Source organism: Cyprinus carpio, chromosome A5 (assembly GCF_018340385.1).
Source record: "Cyprinus carpio isolate SPL01 chromosome A5, ASM1834038v1, whole genome shotgun sequence".
In the NCBI taxonomy this organism is placed as follows: Eukaryota; Metazoa; Chordata; class Actinopteri; order Cypriniformes; family Cyprinidae; genus Cyprinus; species Cyprinus carpio.
In genome coordinates, this window is record NC_056576.1 from 28186118 (window position 1) to 28206852 (window position 20735).

The window sequence follows — 20735 nt, forward strand, 5'->3', positions numbered from 1 at the left end:
TGTGTGTGTGTGTGTGTGTGTGTGTGTGTGTGTGTGTGTGTGTGTGTGTGTGTGTGTGTGTGTGTGTGTGTGTGTGAGTGTGATTGCACGTCATCGCCTGTATGCCACTCCTCAAGACTCTCCCTGCAGCTTTAGGGCTGTTTGTGTGCAACTGGCGACTCAGAAGGACTGCGGTGTCAACGGGGTGACTTTGTATTTGGCCTTTCTCACTCTCATAGTGCGCGCTTTTTTGGGAACATCGCTTCGGAAAGACTGTTTTCAGTCCAAAATGCAGCACGTAAGTGGAATATGGAAAAATCACAGGTGAAGCTGTGCGTGTAATTTCGGTCACGGATTGTAGCGGATCCAGGTGAGTCTCCGTCAAAAGCTACGACTCTATTATAATGTTTTATAATGCGGTGAAAACTTGCTTAATATTTATTATATAGGCCTATAACTATGCACATATCGTAGTTACGAAACTTGTTTTTTTGCGGGCCATAATACCGCAATTGAAACTGGGATTAATATATTATGTATACAAGGATTATTAAATAGCGTCAAACAGCTGTGTGAGTCATTAAGATTTGCACTATATTTGTAATTCTTTAATATTGCATCTTATGGTATGTCATATATATATATATATATATATATATATATATATATATATATATATATATATATATCTATATATATATATATATATATATATATATTAAAGAAGGTTAGACTTTTATTAATAGGCAGATTTATAGTTCCACAGTCTACATGACATAACCTCTTCTTTCTCTGAAGTAGTAGCCTACTTTTTTTTTCTTCAGCTGGGTTGACCTGGGATCACGCTTTGACTGTCTGACCTGCCTTGTCTTGGCTTACTGAAGCAATATGTGTTTGTTTATGGCTATTACATTGTTATCAGTGAGAATGCTGTGGCAAAATTGGCCCCTGGAGGAATGTCAGAAGGAGACAGTAGTTTGTGTAGACTCAGTAATTAGTCTAGTTTGTTGTGCCTTAGTAATATTTTGAATATATGATGAACAGATTTTTAGAGAACACTTGCTTCTTAAGTGATTGATTGACATGACTACACACATTTTGTTTAATCCCATATGGTACCTGGCCTCAGCTGCCATCACTTTTAATGATGAAAAGTATATATTACAGGCTTTGTATTTATTTCTTGGAACTGATTGATCATAAGCTTCATTGATCTGAGCTTATACACAGCTACACACAGTTAACATTGCCAAAATTATCTGTGTGTGTGTGTGTGTGTGTGTGTGTATATATGTATATATATATATATATATATATATATTATATATATATATATATATATATATACACACACATACACACACACACATATACATATATATACATATATGTGTGTGTGTGTTTGTCTGTGTGTAAATATATGTATACATAGTGTGCGTGTGTGTGTGGTGTATATATATATATATATACACACATACACCACACACACACACACCACACACACACACACACACAATCACGTTTATATATGTGTGTATATATATGTGTGTATATATATATATATATATATATATATATATATATATAATATATATATATATATATATATATATATATATATATATATATATATATATATATATATATATTCCACACTGATCACCTTATATTTTTTTGATAAGAATGTGTAGGAATGTATATTATTTAAAATATATATTATTATTTGTCAGCTGTGTTGTCAAACTTGCTGCTGCTAAGATGAAAATAATTATTTGAAGTTGTCTGGCACCGAAATAGTTAATGTCAAATGTTTTGAGGTCATTTAAACCTGGACTTTAACCCACTTCTTCTCAGTAAGTACATATAATGCTGATGGCATGTTCAATGAAAATAAAACAATTAAATATAAAATGAAAAATATAGATGCAATTCATAGACTATAGTAAAGTGTTTCTAAAATTATCCAGAAACTTAAAGCACATTGATTGCCCTTTCAGTCTGTGTCTCATCCAGTTCCAAGGCAGTATCTTTCCATAAAGACAGCGCTCTGCACCTGTGTTTGCCGTGCTTGACTCTTTTGTTGATGCCTTGTGTTCATAACCTTGTACATTACCATGCTGTCAGAAATAACCATCGTTCACTACTGTGTTAGACATTACTTCTGGGATCATGATGTGCTTGTGCTTTTACGTTTGAATAGAGAACTTTATTGTTTGACTCAAAAAAAATAAAAATAAATAATAATTTTCAGTGTGACTTAGTGTTGGTGATTATTCTGCTTTTATTAAAAAAAGAAAGTGCAGCATCATCTCTACTTCCTCGGCAAACTGAGAAGAGCTAGAGCCCAGGCCCCCATCATGTGCACCTTCTACAGAGGCACCATTGAGAGCATTCTAACAAGCTTCATCACTGTGTGGTATGGCGCCTGCAACATGTCCTGCTGGAAGACCATTCAAAGCATAGTGAGAGCATCTGAGAAGATCATTGGTGTCTCTCTCCCCTCCCTCCAGGACATTTACGGAACCCATCTCACTCGCAAAGCCCTCTGCATCGCTGGTGATCCCACTCACCCGTCACACAGCTTCTTCAGTCTGCTGCCATCAGGGAGGAGACTGCGGAGTCTCCAGGCCAGGACCAGCAGACTGAAGGACAGCTTCATCCATCAGGCTGTCAGGAAGCTGAACTCGCTCCCGAACTTGCCCCCCCTTCCCTCTTCTGCCCCAGGCACCACTGAACTATGAACCCCCCACCCCCAGGTCCCACATCCCCAGGTCCTTCCACTCCCCCCTCCCACTAACATACTGTACGGTGACATGCACCAGTCACTTTGTGCAGCATTGGTCTGCTCACTACCTCATTCAGCATAGAACTGAAGTCATTCTACTACCTCTTCAGTCAGTTTAAATAAAAGAACCACTCTGTGCCCTTTGTCACTTTAATCAGACTGAATAAGCATTTTTTGCACTACAATATTTTTATCTGCACTATTTGTTCACTTCACTGGTTTGCACTCTATCTGCCATGTGTCTTGAGCTGCTTTATTTAAATTTATTTTTATTTTTATAATTTTCTTACATGCCCTTATTTGTATAGTTGTATTTTATATTTTATATTTAACCTGTATCTATCTGGATTGTTAGGCTCTACTGTTAGTGTTATCTGTATGCACCATGGGTCTGAGAGTAACGCAATGTCAATTCTCTGTATGTATGTACTGTACATGTGGAAGAATTGACAATAAAGCAGACTTGACTTGACTTGACTTGATAATCAAAATGACACATTTCATCATTTCACTTTGCTGAGACAGAAATTCTGTACCAAAAACAATTCACTGTCTTAACTTCACTGATCACGTTAAGAAAATATTCATGAAATCAGATAAGAATCATCTTTTTTTTTTTATCTTGGCATAGAGTTATCAATTTTGTACACATAATGATGACCTTTCAGCTGTTGTGATGAGTGAAGGTGTTTACACATGCTAAGTGGTTGTTTTGCATGTCTAGATTGATGTTTAAAGTAGAAACAAGCTCTACAGGTGGTACTTAACGTGCTTGTTTTGGACATCTTATTGACTTTGTGGATGTTTGTTTCTTGTGAAGGAAAAATGTGGAGAGATGCAGAGCAGGCGCTGACTCTGATGTGGCTCCTCTCTTGGATCTCACACAGCATGTGTAAGTGAGGGAGGTACAGCTTTAAAATTCAATGAATAAATTCAGATAGTTGGCTTTTTTTTTTTTTTTTGTCTTTTTTAGTAAGCTATTGGTCTTTAGTCATTGATTTTTCTATAAATTAATCATTTGGATGCCTGTTTGAAATATAACTTTATCTAGTCCTGTTATTCTTACAGATATGTTATCATATACTCTTCAATTACAATACCTTTCCAGGTCATTCTTCCCCGGGGAGGCCCAGAATAACAAGATGTCGGTCGCCTGAGAAAGAGACTTTTACTTGCTGGTGGGAGCCTGGATCAACAGGTGGATTGCCCACCAGCTACCAGCTGTATTACAGAAAAGAGAGGTGAGTGTAGCCTGCATCACTATTCAGCATCGTTCATCTTGCTGTCAGAAAAGTATATTTGCATTATTTATTTTCCCTATATCAAAGCATGGATAGTAACTTCATTGTGTTCTTATTATGACACAGTTTAGAATATAGGCTATATTTGTCTCAATAAAATATCCCTTGATTTTGTTTCTATCAGTAACATGATATGTTATTAAGATAATCTAGCATTTTGGATTGATTACTGAATGAAGTCACTTATACTCACCAAGGCTGCATTTATTTGATCAAAAATACATTAAAAACTGTAATATTGTGTAATATTAGTACAATTTACTTTTTTAGCTTCTTATGTTTTAAAAAATACATCTATTCCTGTGATGGCAAAGCTGGATTTTCAGCATCATTACTCCAGTCTTCAGTGTCACATGACCCTTCAGAAATCATTCTAATATGTTGATTTGGTGCTCAAAAAATATCACTTATCAATACTGATTGTTGTTTTACTATCAGTGTTGAAGACCGTTTTTGTGGAAAAAAAGAATTTTTGGAGGAATGAAAACGTTTGTTTGAAACAGAAATCTTTTGTTAAAATGTAAATGTCTTTACTGTCACTTTTTATGATACAAAATGCATCTTTGCTAAATAAAAGTATTAATTTCTTCCAAAAGCAAAGATTTGAATGGTAGTTCAGATCTTCATTTTGTATTATATTCTAAATATGTTTCTAATTTGTACACCACACACACTTACTAATAAACACACTAAACCTAGGATAACCTAGTATAAGTAACCAAGTTCATTTTTACATATTTTATAAGAATAAATATCAGGTTTTGGTTCATCTGTTCATTTGTCATTAATTTGAAACTTTTTCAGCTCTTTGGAAGTCTTTGAATGTCCGGATTATCATAAGGCAGGGAACAATTCGTGTTATTTTGATAAGCGACACACGTCTATTTGGATCATATACAACATCACAGTGGTGGCCTCCAATGCACTTGGAAAAGCCTATTCGGAATCTGTAGAAGTTGATGTTATGGATATCGGTGAGTTCATTTAATGTGTTTACAAAACATTAAAATGCATCCAGAAATGCTTTTGTTTTTATGTGCCCCTAGTGTATACTGGCCATGCATGAAATTTTAATGATGTTTTACTACAGAGGCCAATTTCAGCGTTGTTTTGACAACAGCCACAGTGCAGTGAGCTGCCTGCTAAATATAGTGTATATAAAGATTTCCTACCACTACACAAGGGCACACGCAGCACAATCAGCAAAATCTTTACGGAGAAAGTTTTGAATTTTTTTTACTTTCAGTTAGATCATCATACTAGAACAAGACAGATAACACTGCATGTAAAGTTATACAGTTTAGTTACAATTTCCCATAAACCAGTTCAGTTACTGCTAGAAATGTGTGCACACTGGGCTCTTCCATCTGTAACAGTGAGTTAAATGATGATGATTTTAGAGCATCTGAGTGGAATGGAAAAGTACTAAAAAAACATACTAATCTATTTAGACCACATTCAGTTTATTTCCCTTTTTCATTTCATATATTGTTGTCACTTACTGGTACGTTATGTCTGCGCAGTTGATTATCATTTAAGACGATTCATCTTCTTCCACACAGTGCAGCCTCACCCTCCAGAGAACGTAAATGTGACTTTCATGCAGACCACGAACAGTCCCTATTTCCTGGTGCAGTGGCAGCCTCCGCATGACGCAGACACACGTTCAGGCTGGGTAACAATCAAATATGAAGTTCGCTTAAAAATTGAGAACAGCGGAAATGAGGAGGACAGCAACTGGGAGGTGAGATTCAAATAGTTTCAAGGTCATCAAGGTTCTTAAAAATGTTCTTATGGTTTGTAATTTTTCTTTACCAAGGCTTTCAACTGGGGGTCCATATATAAACCATATAGGATTTTTTTATTTTAAAAATATTCCATATACTGTATTTATAAAAATTTGCTTTTAAATGTTTTAATTAATTATCAATTTATTATCAAAAAGAAAATATTTATGAATTGGGAGTCTGTGAGTTGACTAGTTTTTGCATTTAAAAGTTTTGATACCATGTAATATAATTATGACTGAGACATCGTTTTAATTCTTGTGTTGTAGTCATATAGTGCTGGAAAACAATTGGAGTTTAGCATCTACAGTCCGCAGCCAGGAGCAAATTACATCGTTCAGGTGCGCTGTAAACTAGACCAAGGCCTCTGGAGTGAATGGAGCCCATCTGCATTCATCCAAATTCCAGACAGTAAGATGATACACACCTCCAGCCATTGTGCTGCATTACTCAGCATTTTTAGCCTTACGTAACAATATCAGGCTACAGTAAAAATACTAAATACATTTTTAATTCTGCTTTAAGATCCATTTTAAGCCATTATACAGTACAGCATTAAAAGATGATGAAAACTGAAAGCGAAAAATTTAAACAAGTCTTTGTGTTTCTCGCATTGCAGATATGTCTGACACACAGAATGCATTTATGATCATTGCTGTCACACTAATGGTCATCATTTTCCTGCTGACTGCAGGAGTGCTGACAGTCAAGATGAAACCGTAAGCATGACATCCCACCTCATCACAATGTCAAAGGAATTTACACTGATGACTGTATGAAGATAACAGTTTTCCCAGGATTTCCTTCGAAATCAGTATTCTGTACTCTAATATGTGACACAAATTAGTATATTAACATTAACATTAACATAATATTGTATTCACCTTATTTTTTAATACGATACAAATTTCCTTCTGATTTATTAGCTGCTATATGAGCAAAACAGTTGAAAAAATGCAAAACTTTACAAAAGGGTAAAACAACTTGCACTATAAACCAGTATATGTTTATGATTACAATAATAATTTCAAATTTTATAATAGCAAATAAGCAGCATAATGTATTGTTTTTTCACATCAAAAAAAAAAAAAAACTGGATTGGACTGGAAACAAAAGTCTTGTAGATTAAAAAAAAACAAAAAAAAACAAAAAAACTCTTATGTTAAAAATAAGGTGGATAACACTATAAAGTTAATTCTGTATTTCCGTATTCTTCTCTAGGGTGAAGCATTTTTTCCTGCCACCAGTTCCAGAGCCGAAGATCAGTGGCTTAGACACTCAGCTCCTTAAGGTACAGCAGTCACTACCATAAATCATGCATTTCTACAGTAGTTTGTTAAAGAAACAGTAGATTGATTGCACTTTATTATCGCCATGAATATAGCCTTAGAAGCTGGTATAGCATTTAAAAGAAAAGAAAGAAAGTAAAGCAACAATATATTATTTTATATTTTATAATATTTTCACGAGGCGCAGTTTTGTAGTAGTGCAATTTAATTTTATGTTTGAGCTTTTTTTTTACAGGATAAATATGACATTAGTAAAAAAACAAAAAACAAACGGCAATGCTTTAGAATTAAATGGATAGATTACTGGAAAATGAAAATTCTGTCATCATTTTCTCACCCTCATGTCATTCTAAACCTGTATGCGTTTCTTTTTTCTGTGGAACATAAAAGAAGATCGTCACATTACATTGTGACAATTTCTTTAAACAATCTGCTGAAATGTTCTATCATTGTCAAAAAATAGGAGGGAGTTTTTTAACATTTCCAACAGACAATGAATTGACCCCACAAAACTGCAGTTACAGATTACAAAGGTCATTTTACTTCTCATTTCACAGAGTGGTAAGGCCGAGGATATCTTCAGTGCTCTGATTACTCCGGGATATCCCCAAATAGCCCAGAGATCAGACCATCAAGTGGAGTACCTCGTGGTCTCTGACTATGATGAGGAAATGGATTTTAATGGTAAAGCTCATCTTGAGTTCCAAAAGGGAGAAAACTGTCTCACAGATACTGCACAAAAGGTCTCTCAAAACAGCATCCAGATCACATTGAACAGCAGTCAGGATGTAAGGACAACACTCAGCGAACACGTCTACTCTGGGGCCGTCTCCAGTCAGCTAAGTGCCACCAGCGGTGTCCTTGGAGAGCCTCAAGAACTACTTCCCCTTGATTGCAATGGCTTGCCAGTGAAAGCTCAGGACCAAAACACTCAAATGAGCTCCGGTAGCAAATGTGAGCACGTCAGCATCAACCCTGCTGGACTTATGGGGTACGTTGAGGTTGATGAAGAGAAACGAGATCAGACACCTCTGGTAGGGGAGGACTACAGTATGGTCACTGATGTTATCAGTGATAAAATCCTTGTACTACAAGACAGCATCCCCAAACAGGGTCACAAAGAGGTCAAATGTGACAAAACATTTAAAGCTGAGGAAACAGGAGTTGTTTTCGAACCTCTGGGATACTTGGAAACCCTGACGACATTTTCAAGTGGATCTTGACTGTTTTGCGACTTAAACTTCAGAGGTTTGGGATTATTTTGTCTCTAGTGTCCTACTCCAACTGTTAAGCACTTTGTTAGTAGAGATGGGAGAAGGGTTCTTTCAGCAGTCAGGGGTGCGTTTCCCAATCAAACAACAAAACTTGGTGCTTAACTACCTTAATACAAAGCACAAAGCTATTCATAATTGATTCACAAAACTGCTTATCTGTCTGTCTATCTATCTATCTATCTATCTATCTATCTATCTATATATATATATATATATATTATATACACACACACACACACACATATATACATACACACACACACACACACACACACACACACACACACACACACACACACACACACACACACACACACACACACACATATATATATATATATATATATATATATATATAACATGGAATGGAAAGAGATACAGATTGTACTGTCAGCTTGCTGAGCATGATCTTTTAAAGTCCATATGTCATAGACACTATGATTGTAACTACAGAACATACAATTTTGCGATGCTATTTTTGAATGTTTGTTGGATCTGTGGTTTCCGGAAACAGCAAATTGTTGAACTATGTTGGGAGCAGTTGAACTTGCAACCATATTTGGCTAATGATGCTTTTGGGAAACGCACCCGTTACCTTCTATCTGTCAATCTGCACAACTGTACAGTTTGCACAAATACAGAACAGTTTCTGTGGCTGATTCAGGCTAAACCACAGAAAGCTGCAGTAATGGGTCGAAAATTAGTTTTTAAAGGCAGCGTCATTCCAAACCATTACACATCGACCAACAGCTGTTAAAAAATACCCCACTAAAGATCATTATAGTAATTGTTAAACCTTTCAGAATGTTTCTACAACCTTCTACCTCATAGCAAACACACACAAAACATCCCACTGGAGTTTCTGCCACTTTCTCTAGAGACCTGGCACTTTTCTAAATCCCTGCTGCTCCTGATCTTTCAAAGTTTGATTATTATTAAGAGTTTTCATAGTTCCTTTTGTATATTTATTCACAATGATACTATGAATATAAAAAGTGTGAGATTTCTTTGGTCAAAACAACTAATGATGATGATGACAGTGTATTTATTGAACTATACATCCACAAATTGCATGTCGCTCACAATCTGTTTTATTTATACTTGATTTAATCTTGATTTATAACACTGGTTTAATGTTCAAATAGTCATCAATATTAACTCATTTTTGCATATACAGACAGCATCACTCAAAATGCATTTTCTGAACTGAACTTGGACACTCGTAAAAACAGTATCTATCTAGAAGTAAGACTAATGTCATAAACCTCTGGCGCACAAGGTTTGTCAAAGCTTAACCAAACACAAGGGCAGTGACCTTTTTCCACTTTATATAGAGCGCCTCAGAGAAGCTAGTCACAGCGGCAGACACAGATGGGTCAGCTGGTCTCATCATGGAACATTTATGGTCTGTAGTGCAGCAGTAAAGAGTTACTTTAAGTAAAACATTGACTTAACACTATACAAGGACAAACATTTAGTTCGGCATGAAAGAAAATGCTAGAACTATTGTGCAGCTTTTCTGTGTAGTTTAAATTAGAATGCAAGCCATTTGTTTTTATATCACCCACTGTGGTACATTATATGTATTTTGTTTATGTAACTATGTGATGCTTAAGATGTACAATACTGCAAGAAATTAAATATAACGTTATGTAAAACCTGTTAGCACGGGGGTGCATTGGTGTTTCTAGCTCGAGTCCCTCACATTCATTCACTGACAGTGGCATGTGTATTTCAGTTTTCTATCCACTACTGGACATTGTCCAGAGAAAATCACTGAAAAGTTATGAATGATTTTATTTTTTACCATAACATTATAGTAAACACCAGTTCTGCAATTTTTTTTATAAGTTGTCTTAAACTAAATAATAAAGAGTTATATATCCAAAAAGTCGAACATTTTCTTAAATCAAAGATGAATAAATCCTGAAAGCAGCATTTTCAGAGGACTGGTTCAACCAAGAAGTGGTGGTTTTAATCCAGATCAGTTAACATTCTTTTCACATTCTCAAGTAGCCTGTAAGTAAAAGCATCCATTTTTCCAATTTTTGTGGTGGTTAGATGTGATGGTGTGTTTTATCCACTAATGAAATTTAAAGGAATAGTTCACCCAAAAATGAAAATTTGGTCATCATTTACTCATGCTCATGTCATTTCAAACATTTCAAAGACATTTGTTCAGCATCAAAACACAAATGAAGATATATTCAATGAAATTTCTGTCCCTCCAATGGACTATTTCAGCTAAACTTTTTTCATAAAAGTAATGCATATGGATTGAGCAGTTTACTATATGTGCTCTGTTTGTTTGTTGATCAATGTTTATACATGAATAAAAGCCTAAATTAAATCTGTTCATTATGTAGTGATCATGGCTCTTTAAGAGACTTGGATTAAATTGCTCTATTCATGTGGATGTCTAACAATCTCTTTATGAACTTTTTGATTGGTAACATGTTTGGGTGAAAGGACATTCAAGTCTCAGGTTTTGAAGATGAACAATAGTCTTGTGGGTTTGTAATGACATGAAGGCGAGTAACTGAAGACAGAAGTTTCATTTTTGAGTGAACTATCCCTTTAATGCAATAGTTCACCCAAAAATTTAAATGAAAAATGTCATGATTTACTCACCCTCAAGTTGTTTCTTTATGAGTTTCTTTCTTCCGTTGAACACAAAATATTTTGAAGAATGTTGGTAACCAAACAGATACTGGTTCCCATTAACTTTGTACCATATTACAGAAAAATTTACGACATCAATGAGGACCAGAAAACTATTTGGTTACCAACATTCTTCAAAGTATCTTGTTTTGTGCTCAGCAGAAGAACAACAGCTCAAGGGTCAGTAGACGATGACAGGATTTTTATTTTTGAGGGGTGAACTACACTACACTACAGATTCATTTCTGATTTATATTAATTAATTTATAATGGTATTTCAAGGAAGGACAGTTTTGACACAAGATCATCATTTATTGCAATGAATTTATTGCAAATACTAGAGAAAACCTTCACAATCACAAAGTTGTTTTTTGGTCCCATAGTCAACATTCTGAAAACACACATAAGCAGGGGAAAAGGTTTATTTGTGAAAATGATTTGTTGCTGCTTAGTGAAGTTTTGAATTATTAGCTCTATGCTTCACATATATGCCATAAACCACTGAGTACTACACAACTGCATAACACACACACATTCCCTATTAACAGCAGTTACAGCATAACGGCATAGAGCTAAATGAACACTGAGAATTTGAAGGAGAACCACCTTGAGCACTCCGTATTAATGGTTCAGCTAGTGTTGAGGAACAGCCAGAGGGAAGTTATAAATTAAAAGTGAGGACTATGATTTAGGTAAGTGATGTTTAATAAGTTCTAGAAAGGAGAGGTATTCCCACAAACAGTTCACGGTCGTAACAATCATTTGCTTTATGAGCCTTCAGAATTAATGGCACCCTGCCAATAATGACAACACGTGGGCTGCAAACACAGTGGTCATGATCAGTTAAACTGCATTCAACTAGAGAAGGAAAATGATTTGATTTATATATTATTTACAAGTGTAATCATGTACATAAATTAAGTCGTTCAGATTGCTTCTATCATTTTATCAAACTACTACACTTATTTTAATAGAAATAGAGGGATATTAGTTATTTGCAAAAATATTCACCATTCAGACTGTGGAAATGTCAAACTAAGTACGTGATATCGTTACGAAAATATTTTTAGTCAAGAGCTGTTCTCTATTTTAAGCCTCTTGATTTAATACACCATTCCAGGTTACAGGAACATTTTACGGTTTACATTTTTTAATAAAATCCTCTAGACAGGCACATTTGGTACTTCAAGCTATTCCTAACTTATTTCACAGGGCTCACGCGGGGTTGGAAACACTAGTAATTGGTTTCCGTGTCACAGAAGCGTGACCTAAGCGCTGCAAACAAACAAAAACAGACATTTTGTCTCATTCGTCGGTGTACTTCCATCAACTTCCTTCATGGTCATCCAGCAGCTGCTCTGAACCAATAGAAATGGATGAGAACTGGTCCTCGAAATTCAGGAAAGGGTGGTTGTAATCTTTTTCCAGCATTTTCTTCCAGATTTTAACTGAGAAACACAAGCAAAATTAATAAGTGAATCCAAAATGGAGTGAGTGGATAATTAGTTTTCACGTCACATGTAACAAATGATTTGCACTTTAATGATGTTTTAAAAAAAAAAAAAACTCATTGTAGCTGATTATTCAATCAATATTTGCCTATTTTGTGCCTGGTATTTATGAAAAAAAAATTTCATTAAAAAATATTGTTACAGTTTAAAATAATTTTCTATGTGGATACATTTTAAAATGGAATTTAAATGTAAATGCAAAGCTGATCAGCAGTCATTACTCCAGTCTTTAGTGTCACATGATCCTTCAGAAATCATTCTAATGTGATGACTTAATGCTCAACAATCATTTCTTAGTATCAATGTTGAAAACAGTTACTGCTTAATATTTTTTATGTAAACCATGATGTATTTTCTCCAGGATTCACTGATGAACAAAACTTCAAAAGAACAGAATTTTGAAAAGTCTCTACTGTCCCTTTTGATCTGTTTTTTTCTTTTATCTCACGTTACACATATCGACCAACCACCATACAGATATCGTTTTACAAAAATGCTCTTGAGTGTATACATGCATGGCTAACCTACCTATAAACAAAGCAGCTAAGTTACACATTTACATATTTAACAGTTAATGGAGTAGTTTAACAGAATAGTTAACTAAAAGGATAATGAAATTGCAGTATTGCATGCAAAAGCAATAAATTCATGCTATTTTTAGGTCTTTATTTAGGACGTACTGTACTCTGGCTCTTCAGTTCCAGAAGGTTCTCTTGATGGCTCCACCTCCTGTTGCTCCTCCTCCTCTTCCGGTGATGCAGCCTCCAGATTTGCAATCATCACCTCATAGGCCTTCCTGGCATCAGCCGATAACTCAATCATTTTGTGATAGTGATCCTGTGGCCATTAAATAAAGAGAAATTGGCAAAGTGCACCAAATTAGATATTTACCACAACTATAACCAGAAACTTCTGCTGCTTACCTGTGCGCCATCATAGTTAAAGATTCCCACCAAGCTGACAGGGACAGCTTTATTAACACAGCGGCCCAGCGCCTTCCGTGACAAGGCAAACACAAATGGGATGCCTTGATCCCGGCATGTGTCGATGATCGTGTGTAGAGCCTCATCTAGACCGCCTACATTAACACAACAGGCCCTCCATCAGCAACAATTACAGCTGCAATATGAATGGAAATGTGAGTTCGGTGCTGTGAACTCACTTTACCTTTGGACTGAATACGTTCACAGTTGGGCGAGATGATAACACACTTGACCTTCCTGAGTTTGAGGTGTTTCAGCACCTCTCGTAGGCCCATGACCAGCCTGCGCTTCATCCTGGCCTTCATGGGGTCTTTCTGAAAAAGACGATCCTGAAACCTCACCAGCTCCTTCAGTAAGCTGCTCACACATTCATCTACATCTTTTCTAAGCACCTGGTTGCAGTAGCTGTAGAATTAGCACAAAGAAATACATTGTCTATAAAGTAATATAAAAAACAATAATATATAGTATTATTATTCATTAATATTATTTTTTATTAATTTAATATTATAATTATATATGTTATTACTTCTCAAATTTATTTTCTATAACTTAAAATTAGGCATTTAAGGGTTACTCCACCCCAAAATGAAAATGTTGTCTTTAATCACTTACCCCCATGTCGTTCCAAACCCACAAAAGCTTCATCCGTCTTCGGAACACAAATTAAGGTATTTTTGATGCATTTTTGACAGATCTCTCACCCTCCCATAGACAGCAATGTAATTAACACGATCAACGTCCAAAAACGTAGTAATGAGATCGATAAAATAGTCCATGTGACATCAGGGGTCCGACCGTAATTTTACGAAGCTACGAGAATACTTTTTGTACGCAAAGAAAACAAAAATAACGACTTTATTCAACAACTCATCTAATCTGTGGCACTGTAGCGCCATTTTGGAGAGTATCTACCGAACGTAAACAACGTATGCTGTTCTGTGTCAGCTGCGCCACGCGGATTTAGTTTTGTATGTTTATTTTTGCTTTGATTTGAACAAAAACAATGTATCCACGTGGTGCAGCTGACACAGAACAGCATACTCTTTTGGAGAGTATCCACTGAACTTAAAGTATGTTGTTCTGTGTCAGCTGTCACATGGACTATTTTACCTTGACCTTACTACGTTTCTGGACGTTGATCGTGTTAATTACTTTGCTGACTATGGGAGCGTCAGAGAGCTGTCGGAATGAATCAAAAATATTTTAATTTGTGTTCCGAAGACAAACTAAGCTTTTACGGGTTTGGAACGACATGAGGGTACGTGATTAAAGACAACATTTTTATTTTGGGGAGGAGGAACCCTTTTTATTTAAACACAAATTCAAGCCTTTTTTCCTACTCTCTGAACTTCCTGCTGTGGATTTTGGGAAGATTGGGATTGGAATTGGGATTCCAGGATTTTAGTGTTGCATTTTCTGACACGCTGTCATCCAACTCTTGATGAGATGGCGAACCCGGCCGGCCACTCTCTGACTCCTCAGTCCCAACGAGTCCGGGCTTCTCATCTATGTCTGATAACAGCTTCACTGTACATAGAACAAAAACACTGATGCTACCAAGATAGACAACACTAAAAGATTTCATATTCTGATCAACCTCAGCAATTGCCTACAACGACATGTGAATGTATCACAGTGCTGTAATATATTACAGTGTTTCATACTTGTGTGAAGATGTTGGTCATGGTCAGCGAGGCTTGTTTCAGAAGGATTCTCACTAGTACTAGTTTCGTTTTCACCAGCCTCAGTGGCCACTCGGGCCGGGTCTCTCTCCTCCAGCAGGCGGTTCTGCTTCCTTTCCTCTCTCTCCCGAAGAATGACCTCGATTGTTCAAATTGCAAAACATCTTTAAGAATGCTGATCAAAAACAGATTCCAAATTCACAAGAATAAAAGGTTTCAAAAGGTAAGTGTCATTTTTGCATCAGATATAAATGCAAAAATGCTACTACGTGGACACTGGACTCACTCTTTTGAGTGGTGTTGGTTTTTTCGCCTTGGGAACTTCTCGCTGCTTTCCCTTCTTCACTAATGGACAGGTGGAGTCCAGCGGGTTGTGCGGTGTCTTCTCTTGCTGCCATGGCTTTTTCTGAACTGAAGGTTCTTTGTGGACTGCAGGCAGAGCTCCTCCAACTAACACACCAGCAATTGTTTTATTACACATAGCGAGTAACATCATAGTTTCCTATAAAAGTCTTTAAATGCATAAAAGAGTATCGACTTCCATATTTCAGCCAAATACCTGAAAGTGTCAGTGGTCGCTGGTCTTGTTTGGACTTTTGTGACTGTTGTTTCTGCTCAAGAACGGTCAGCATGTTTCCAAGGTCAAGCTGTACAGGAACTTTTGACTTCTTCTGACTAGTCTGCTGAGATAAGATGTGATTAGAAGCAATTACAATGTGTGACCGTCTCATTTCTCAGATATTTAATCATTCATTTTACATTTGAATTTACACATCAACTGTACATCCTTTTAGATTTGATGGAGTTTAAACATCACACTGGGGAACATACCAACCTGTGTTTTCTTAGTGTCACTGGAGGCAGAAGCGTGTGTAGTGGATTTACGTAGGGACAATCCCTCTTTTTGTGCTACTGAATGTCCTTTGAGTTCCTGAATCAATATAATTACAGATGGTACAATTAACAGGTGCATATTTCAGTCTTTGATATTAAAACATTTTATATGAACTGCTGGCATGGTGCTAAGGCCAAAATAATAAACTCACAGATGCATGAGACAGGTCTGGAAACTCCTCTTCATCCTAAAAAATAAATAAAAATAAATTAAAAAAAAACACACACAATATTACGCTTCTGTCATGTCAGATGACTACTGAATATAAGAGAATTAACAATTATAAAAAGAAGTGCAAAACAGTGAATTGTTCTAGTTTACAATAACTGATTTATACAGCAATTTATTTCCAACAAACAGAAATTTAAACACAAAACTCCTAAAATCTAATTTCAGAAAACATCAAATCACAGATGGCATACAGCTTTTACCTCAAACTTTGGAGGCTCCTGCTGTATCAGATGCTCCTCTAGTGTCTCCTCTGCGTTCTCAGATGCGGTTTTGGATTTCTTCTTTTTCTTCCTCTTCTTCTTCTCTGTCTGCTCAACTGGCTGTGTAGTTAAATCCTCCTGGACACAGTTATATATATTTAAAAAAAAGTGTAAATTGTGACTACTTTGTATAGTACATGTTTAAAATGCTGATCAAGGGTGCATCAGTTTACCTCAGACAATCTGTTGGCTTTGGGGCTTTTCTGGATGACTCTGGGAGGCTGAGAAGCAATGTTTGCCCAGGACTGAGCAGAAGATCCGGTGGGATTGGATACTGCACTTTCCCGATCTAAATCAAATTGGGGTTTAAACAATTTGATGCATTTAATTCTTTCAGGATTGATTTTTAACTTAAAAATCTAATTTAAAAAGATGTACAACCCACTTCTGTAATATGATTTAATTCCCAGTGAAACTGGATATTCAATAAGAAAAAAAAAAAACAAAATAATGGTGCGTTCAGGTCAGGTCATAAAGATCATATTTATGAGCAGAACACACATGAATCCCACTACAGTGTCAAAACTGTGAGCGGGAAACTGTCTTTAAGCCCTGAGTTTCTGAGTAAGGTGTGTGTTAGTTAAAAAATATATAGGGGAGTTATTGAAATGAGTGAAATTATTGCTCCCCCCCCACCCCTTCACAATAAAACTAGCATGCTGCATTTGCAAAATACAAGAATTTTGTACAATTACAACAGAATATATAATGATTCAATTTACAGCACCTTCATAAATTGAATAAAAACATAAAAAAGTCAAACATTTTATTTGTCATTTTGTAGAAGTTAAATAATTTTTCTGATTATTATTATTATTTTTTTTTTTTAAAGAAAAGACACATCAGCATCTTTCCCTGAAAAAAGTGACTAAAGCACCTGACATCGTAATTACAACTTCCCAACTCGTAAACATGAGGACTTGAACGCACCATTAGACAAAGCAAGATACGTATGAAGAAAATAAATAGGGTCTGTTTTGATTTCTGAAGCATGTTTCCACATCTTCACCTGCTGTGATAGCTGACGGCATGTCACACTTTCCACTGGACGGGACTTGCTGTGCCGACTTGGTTCTTCGTTTTGGTACATTCTAACAAGAATAAAAAGCTATTTTTGCCAAGATTCATTAAGTAAACAGCTTGTGCTTTAATAAATGTGTTCTTTGGCCCAAATCACCAGGCATGAAAGTTACCTTACAAATGGGTGCTGGTGAACTGAGACACTCTGCTGGCATGACTGCAGCAGCACATACCGACGGTTCCTGGTGCAGGGAAGCTGCTGTCGGGTCGCTGGGTGTGAGATCACCCAATTCAGGGAAATCGGCAAGTTTCATTTCAAATGTGCTAATACATGTAATGGCTGATTTGGCTCTCTCTGTGGGGTATGAAGAAGGTTTGGTCCCTCTCTCACCTAGAAGCAGAACCAAATCATCCCATTACAACTTAACCAGGAAATTATTCTTAAAAGTCTTCTTAAAAGGAGTAAACACCTCTGTCTTTTGATCTCCTGCTGATCCTTTTGTCCTGAGAGGAAGGCTCAGCTCTGTTGTCTTTCAATAACTGAAAGATTGAAAAATTTTATTAGGCTTTCAAAAGTGCAACAGTAATAAAGATTCAAATCATCTAAATGGCCATACTAGGATCAGACCTTTCCAGTTTGCTTGTTTGAATCATCATTTAGACCACTGCGGGTTTTGAGATCAGCGCACTTGTTGGTGTGAGAGCCGCTGTTGGAGATGTTTGTCCTTGGTGCCACGGCATACTGACTGTCTTCGGATCTCTGCCTCCTCTTGAACCAGTCCTCGGGTGATGACTGGCATGTCTTGTTTTTATATGGAGCTCTGTGTACAATAAAGTCTTAAGTTAAAAACTGAAAATCACACGACGAGTCAAAACCAGTACTGATTTCGTTAGTTCTCCAATGCAATGTGATGAACAGTGGCCCGAAAAGCAGTTGGACAATTAAACATATATACTGTTCAAAATGAATACAAGTGTTGTTACGCTTTCTTTCTGTCAAATGCCAGCGGAAATATTCATAGTCATTTAGTTCACCCAAAAGTGAAAATTCTGTCATCACTTACTCACCCTCATGTCGTTCCAATCCGATATAACTTTAGTAAATCTTAGAAACACAAGATATTTTGAAGGAAACCTGAGATGTTTCCTAAAAGATCCCAAAATGGTCACAAAGGCATTGTAAAATGAGTCCTGATGATTTACTCCAAGCCTTGTGAAGAGATTTAATCGCTTTACATGATGAACAGGTTTAATTTAGGCTTTTTTAATTTACATCTAATGATCAACACACATGAAGCACACCACATCTGGTAAACATGGAAAGATTTACATTTACGATTGACTTTCAATAAAACTACGATGCCTTTATGGCCTTTTCGATCTAAGCTTTGGTTGCTCAGACTTTCAATAGAGGGACAGAAACCTCTCAGGTTTCATTAAAAATTCGTTTCTCAAAGATTAACCAAATTCTTATGCGTTTGGAACAATATACAGGCGAGTAAATTATGACTACTTATTCCCACTTGTTAGTTTATTTAAAAATTTTTTTGATTTTGACATAACAAGGGAACAAATTAATAATTTGTGGCCACTGTATCTTGTTTCTTCCCCCTTGCTTGTCATGTATGGGTCACCCCGGGAAAGTGAAGTTAGGTCTGAATAAAAAATGCCATTCTCTCACATCTGCAGACAGCACTTGGTTTGATAGTTTGATATATAATGATATATCAAGAAATTCATGTATTTTTAGTACCCTAACTCTTCTTGGGGCCACTGAACTTGAACACAAATCTACATGAATGAATCATTTCTCAATGCTGGCTTGCTCTGACTGGTAAATAAAATCATATTCCACACAGTCAGTTATTTTTACCTTTTTAAATGGTCCTCCATTTTCTCTTGCTGTGGAAGGCTATGAATCAAACAAATTCAGAGGATCCAAAACTCCAGCCTTCATTATCTGTGAGCTCAGAGACAGGTTCAAGATCAGACCGGTGATATGACAACATGCATGAGCTGAAATGAAGATTAATAAATAAAATAACCACTTTGAAAAAAAAATAAAATAATAATAATCACTGTATAGCATGCACAAATCTGCCTTTAAACAAACGAGGCTGAATCCATGTGTAAATGACAAATAATGACGCAGCAACCACATTAAAGACTAAACACCGCTCTTATGTCATAATCCACTCAAACAAAGTCACTTTCAGGGCCAGACGGTTAAAAACACGGTTTAATATTGATCATACACCGATGTTTATTATTTTAAGAGATCATAAGTAAATGTATAAGAGGCTTTTGCAGGACTGCTGTCGTAAAAGAGATGATCCTGGATTGGATCGGTTAGCAGCAGCAGCCAGCTACTGTCTACAACATCAAGCAAACTTCTTAAGACACCTGAGATTCAAGCTTACATGTGAGATAAGATGATAGAGGGCCAGTGTGTCGCATGTTTAGCTGTCGACAGCTTTCAGCAGCTCTTCTGTGTCAGATCATATGGGATTTCTAGATAGCTCGTGTAGCTAGTGCACGCACGTCATGATGATGAACTACATAGAAAATCAACAAATAGGAAAATATTTCATACCTTCCGGCCTTTAACAAACTCCATTTTAAAAAGACGCATTCGGTTTACATCCGGTTCAGATGTAAAACTGGTAGGCCAAATAATTAAAGATTGAGCTCAAAGTTGACAACGAGACCAGTCGGTGCGGGGACTTTTATTTTGAAGGCGGTCTAAGACTTGTTACTCAACACATCATGGGTTGCAGTCTTTTATATGACTTAAAATGTAACTGACGATCTGCTTAACAAAATAATGAATAGTGAAATTATATTTTACATTATTTAAAGTTGCATGAAATTATATAAAGTGTTCATTTTTTATTGTTATATTTTATGTATTTTTTTATTAATAACAAAAATGTGGACAAAATAACCTAATGCACTTTTGTTTATTTGTAAGTTTTACATTCATACCTGTAAATACATGAAATGTAAACAATAGTTTAATGTGTTTAAGCAATAATTGGATTTGTATTTCAATCAAAACATTTGCAATAAATAAA

At 36.1% G+C, this 20735-nt stretch overlaps 2 protein-coding genes across 7 annotated transcripts; one reads left to right on the top strand and one right to left on the bottom strand.

The window, feature by feature from the left end:
- Positions 1 to 48: 48 nt before the first annotated feature.
- On the top strand, positions 49 to 8614 carry LOC109106146 (prolactin receptor-like). The gene is made up of 9 exons (XM_042756721.1): positions 49 to 349; positions 3585 to 3656; positions 3873 to 4005; positions 4870 to 5039; positions 5628 to 5809; positions 6122 to 6263; positions 6472 to 6571; positions 7074 to 7143; positions 7699 to 8614. The coding sequence occupies exons 2-9, from the start codon at positions 3590 to 3592 to the stop codon at positions 8362 to 8364; spliced, it is 1530 nt and encodes a 509-aa protein (XP_042612655.1). The 5' UTR covers positions 49 to 349; positions 3585 to 3589; the 3' UTR covers positions 8365 to 8614.
- Positions 8615 to 11380: 2766 nt separating this feature from the next.
- Positions 11381 to 20401, bottom strand: LOC109106598 (selenocysteine insertion sequence-binding protein 2-like). 6 transcript variants are annotated; one of them, XM_042756717.1, is made up of 19 exons: positions 20255 to 20385; positions 20082 to 20149; positions 19535 to 19621; positions 18290 to 18482; positions 18132 to 18201; positions 17835 to 18052; positions 17651 to 17732; positions 16815 to 16930; positions 16582 to 16719; positions 16302 to 16337; positions 16091 to 16186; positions 15815 to 15938; positions 15542 to 15705; positions 15238 to 15394; positions 14914 to 15100; positions 13755 to 13975; positions 13511 to 13665; positions 13268 to 13424; positions 11381 to 12524 (listed from the first exon to the last, which is right to left on the bottom strand). In XM_042756717.1, the coding sequence occupies exons 3-19, from the start codon at positions 19552 to 19554 to the stop codon at positions 12403 to 12405; spliced, it is 2256 nt and encodes a 751-aa protein (XP_042612651.1). In that variant the 5' UTR covers positions 19555 to 19621; positions 20082 to 20149; positions 20255 to 20385; the 3' UTR covers positions 11381 to 12402. The 6 variants fall into 6 exon arrangements, with proteins under 6 accessions (XP_042612651.1, XP_042612650.1, XP_042612653.1 ...); XM_042756716.1 differs by lacking the exon at positions 20082 to 20149 and having other exon boundaries at positions 20255 to 20401; XM_042756719.1 differs by lacking the exon at positions 20082 to 20149 and having other exon boundaries at positions 19535 to 19677; positions 20255 to 20398.
- Positions 20402 to 20735: the final 334 nt, after the last annotated feature.

Coding starts and splice junctions, on each gene's coding strand:
- LOC109106146 (XM_042756721.1), top strand. CDS start 3,590: ATGTGGAGAGATGCAGAGCAGGCGCTGACTCTGATGTGGCTCCTCTCT. Junction 3,657..3,872: donor TTGGATCTCACACAGCATGT/GTAAGTGAGGGA, acceptor ATACCTTTCCAG/GTCATTCTTCCCCGGGGAGG. Junction 6,572..7,073: donor CTGACAGTCAAGATGAAACC/GTAAGCATGACA, acceptor ATTCTTCTCTAG/GGTGAAGCATTTTTTCCTGC.
- LOC109106598 (XM_042756716.1), bottom strand. CDS start 19,554: ATGGAGGACCATTTAAAAAG. Junction 18,053..18,131: donor CAGGAGATCAAAAGACAGAG/GTGTTTACTCCT, acceptor TTCTGCTTCTAG/GTGAGAGAGGGACCAAACCT. Junction 15,395..15,541: donor AACCAACACCACTCAAAAGA/GTGAGTCCAGTG, acceptor TGAACAATCGAG/GTCATTCTTCGGGAGAGAGA.